Below are 3,813 nucleotides of genomic sequence, written 5' to 3'. Positions count from 1 at the left end.
ACCTTCCCAGGTGGCTCTGATGGCTGAGCTGGTATCTCCTGCTGTGGAGGAGGACTGATCTCTTCCATGGACTTCGGAGGATAACCTGAGGCTTCCCGCTGGGTTGCAGATGGTTCAACCTCTTTAAGGGGCAATGGTGGCTCAGCTGGGAACTTTTGCCTGACTGGAGAGGGTTCTACCTCCTTAGGGGAATCTGGAGTCTGAATTGTGGCCTCCTGCAGGACTGGAGGTTCAATCTTTTCAGGAGAATGCAGAGGTGGGGAAGGGAGATCAGGCTGGACTAGAGAAAAGTCTGCCCGCTCAGTGGGAATAGGAGGGTTGTCCTGCTGGACTGGAGAAGGTTCAACCTCCATAGTGACTGCTGTAGGTATGGTAAGCTCCAGATCCACATTTTTAACTGTGGTATTAGGCAAAGGTGAATTACTTCTGAATACTGGAGACAGATCTAGAGGTGAAAATACCATCTCATTACTCAATGGACTGAGCTGAGTTGGAGGCTGAGTTGTGGGCTCTTGATGGACTGGAGGAAGTTCATCATTTTCAGGGGTGTTTAGCTGCTGAATTATAATCTCTTGCTGGTCTTTCAAATGTTGAAACTGCTTAGGGGACATTAAGGACTGAGCTGGGACCCCCTGTTGGGTTAAAATTTCAACCTGATTAGTGAGATCTGGAGTCACTGTAACCATGTGATCCACAGGTTTAACAGTGACATTGTGCAATGTTGGAGGCTGAACTTGGTCATGACTTAGAGGAGAAACTGGTACCTCATGATGCTCTGGAGGTTGAGCTACAACATCATTAGGGAGCTGTGGAGTCAGAGCTGGGGCCTTGTGCTGGATTAGAGGAGAGTCAACCTCCTCAGGGGTCTGTGGATGCTCAGCTGCAGCCTCCTCCTGGGTTGGAGAGGGGTTCTCATCCTTAATAGGTTCTGGAGACTGAACTGAAGTCTCCTGTTGAATTGGCAAAGGTCCAACCTCTTCTAATGACTCTGGAAGCAGAGGTGGGCCCCCATGCTGGGTGGCGGAAGGTTCTACATCCCTAATGGGTCCTGAGAGCTGAGCTGTAGCCTCCTGGTGGATTGGAGAAGTTCCCATCTCTGCAGTAGGCTCTGTTGCTATGGTGAGCTGCACGTCTGGAGGCTTAACAGTGACATTGGGCAAATCTGAATGCTGAGCTTGATGGTGACCTGCAGGTAAAACTGTTACTTCGTGATGTTCTGGAGGCTGAGCTGGGGTCTCCTGCTGGGCTGGAGAAGATTGAAGCTCCGCAGAAGACTCAGAAGGCTGAGCTGGCTGCTCCTGCTCACTGGGGGAAAGTTCAGGCTCCATAGGAGGACCTGGAGGCTCAGTTGGGGTCTCCTCTTGTATAGCAGAAGGTTCCATCTCTTCTGGAGGCTGAGCTGGGGTCTCCTCCTGGGTCTGAGAAGGTTCAAGCTCCCCAGAAGATTCAGAAGGCTGAGCTGGCTGCTCCTGCTCACTGAGGGAAAGTTCAGGCTCCATAGGAGGACCTGGAGGCTCAGTTTGGGCCTCCTGTTGGGTTGCAGAAGTTTCTACCTCCTCTAGAGGCTGGGCTGGGGGCTCCTGCTGGGTTGAAGAAGGTTCCACCTCCTCAGGGAGCTGTGGAAGCCGCGCTGGGGCTTCTTGCTGGCGTGAAGAGGACAGGATCTCTTCAAAGGTCTCTGGATTTTGAGTTTCAGGCTCTAGATGGAATTGAGACAGTCCAACTTGCTCACCGGGCCCTGGAGGCTCATCTGAGTTCACCTGGAGGTCTGGAGGCAGGCTGCCGGGATACAGCATATCCATACTTGAATCTAAATACTCATCCTGCAAAGTTTGTTTCTGATGCTGAGGTTTTGATACAAATCGGTGTGGAATTCCCACAGCCTTAGCAAGGCTCCAATGCTGAGCTAAATCTTTCTTCTGGTTCCTGGGAGAAACTATAAACTCCATTGATTTTGAATCCTGACTGTCTAGAGGTGGAACAAGTATTTCATCTGCCTGATGATCTGCAGCCTGATCTAGCTCTGCAGTTTGAACCTTACTTTTGTGGTGACCAGGCTGAAGTAGCGTCTGGTTCTGATCCCAGCCGAGCATTGGATCCACCTGTGGGAGCCTTTCTTGCCGAGTCAGCTTGTCATTCAGATCCAGGTGTGCAGACGAGAAGTGCTCGGGCCCCGGGGGCAGCTCTCCATCTGAATCTGTGTCCAGGAATGGAACCAAATTCTCAGTCGATTCCTGGGGCGGAGCTGACCTCTTGGAGGAAGCAGAGGACCCCAGGTAATCAAAGCCCCCCACGTCTGCCGAGGGAGTAAGCGCATGGAGAGATTCCCATGGGAGATCGGAGGAGCCGGAAGACCAGGGCTCAGTCGGCCCCAGGGCGTTAGAAGTCAGCTGGAGCGGGTCCTTGACCCTCTCCAGAGGCTGAGACTCCTGGACTAGTAGCCACAATAGTTGCCACGTGAGGAGGGGCCATGGGGCCCAGAGACGTAGGCGGGACATGATAATTACTGGCGCCGTGCATTGAGCAGGAACCAATATGGCAGCCCCTAGAGGCTGGCGTCCCTGACAAGCACGCGCCCCGCCCCGTCCTTTATGACACCTTTATTTACACTACCTTTATTAGGCTTGGGTCCAGATCTGCTCCATGTCACCAGGGCAATCTTATGTCACAATCCCGCCCAAGCCCCCCTTCCCACCCCGCCCCGCCTGAATGGATCTGGACCCCGCCGGAACAGATTTGCTCCATGTCACCAGGGCGATCTTATGTCACAATCCCGCCCAAGCCCACCTTCCCCCCTCTCCTCTCCCCTTAGCTAGGAAGGATTTGGGCTGCAGACCTGGGTGGGTCCCAGGACTCCAGCAGCCTGGTGGGGTGGGGTGGGGTGGGGTGGGGTGGGGTGGAGTGGGGTGGGGACACGGCAGAGCTTCCCAGGGAAGTAACAGGACCTTGCCTCAGGATATTCAGAAGCGCTAGCCCAGTTCTGGCAGCCTGAACTCTTCCTCCTCCAAGGTGAAATCTGAGAATACTCCTCCTTCCAGGGAGAGCAAGTGACCTGCAAAATGTGTGCCAGTTAGGGTGGCAGGCAGAACGCACATTACAGTCACTTATTCCAAAATGTTGCCATTTTCGCTAAACTTTCTATATCTTTTGTTGCATGTTTGATAATTGATTCACGACCCTATTGGGTAGGGGCCGCCAGAGAATAAGCAAGGACTCCAGATTTTCTGTAGGAGGGGTGTTGGAGGTGGGGAATACAGTCTGGGAGAGAAGGCTTCAATCCGAGTGAAGAACCCTTTGCACTAGCCTGGGAGGAGGCTGAACTGTCATCCTGCCTTGACTTACCACATTACCCTAGAAGTTACAGTGCCACCCTTCAGAGGTCTACCCTGTGTGCACACATGGAGAGGAGGCTTAGGTTGTTAAGTCAGCATGTTAAATAAGTTCCTGAAATGCAACTATAAACTAGAACCCAGCTGACTTCCCCCACAGCCATTCTTACCTATATTATTACTGACTGATTGGCATAATTACCAGTGTGTAAACTCCAAGAAGGTGCTTCATCTTACTCCAGTGCCTAGCATAGGCATATGGTGCATAGTGATGGTTTTAAAAATTGAACTGGGGCCAGGCACTGTGACTCACATCTGTAATCCCAGGACTTTGGGAGGCCGAGGTGGGCAGATCACTGAGGTCAGAAGTTCAAGACCAGCCTGACCAACATGGTGAAACTCCATCTCTACTAAAAATACAAAATTAGCCAGGCATGGTGGCACATGCCTGTAATCCCAGCTACTCAGGAGACTAAGGCAGAAG

General features: G+C 52.3%; 1 protein-coding gene across 1 annotated transcript; it reads right to left on the bottom strand.

Annotated features, from left to right (window-relative positions):
* Positions 1 to 5: 5 nt before the first annotated feature.
* LOC116541682 (leucine-rich repeat-containing protein 37A3-like) lies at positions 6 to 2,697 on the bottom strand (the record flags this gene model as incomplete). The annotated part of the gene is made up of 2 exons (XM_032266072.1): positions 1,739 to 2,697; positions 6 to 1,507 (listed from the first exon to the last, which is right to left on the bottom strand). Coding segments are annotated over exons 1-2 (2,262 nt in total), but the record flags the coding sequence as incomplete, so codon positions are not given.
* Positions 2,698 to 3,813: the final 1,116 nt, after the last annotated feature.

The sequence above is a fragment of the Sapajus apella genome, unplaced genomic scaffold (assembly GCF_009761245.1).
Source record: "Sapajus apella isolate SASKATOON/1434 unplaced genomic scaffold, GSC_monkey_1.0 scaffold153, whole genome shotgun sequence".
Taxonomy (NCBI): Eukaryota; Metazoa; Chordata; class Mammalia; order Primates; family Cebidae; genus Sapajus; species Sapajus apella.
Note: the sequence above shows the minus strand (reverse complement) of the source record. Positions and strands in the feature narration are given on the sequence as shown.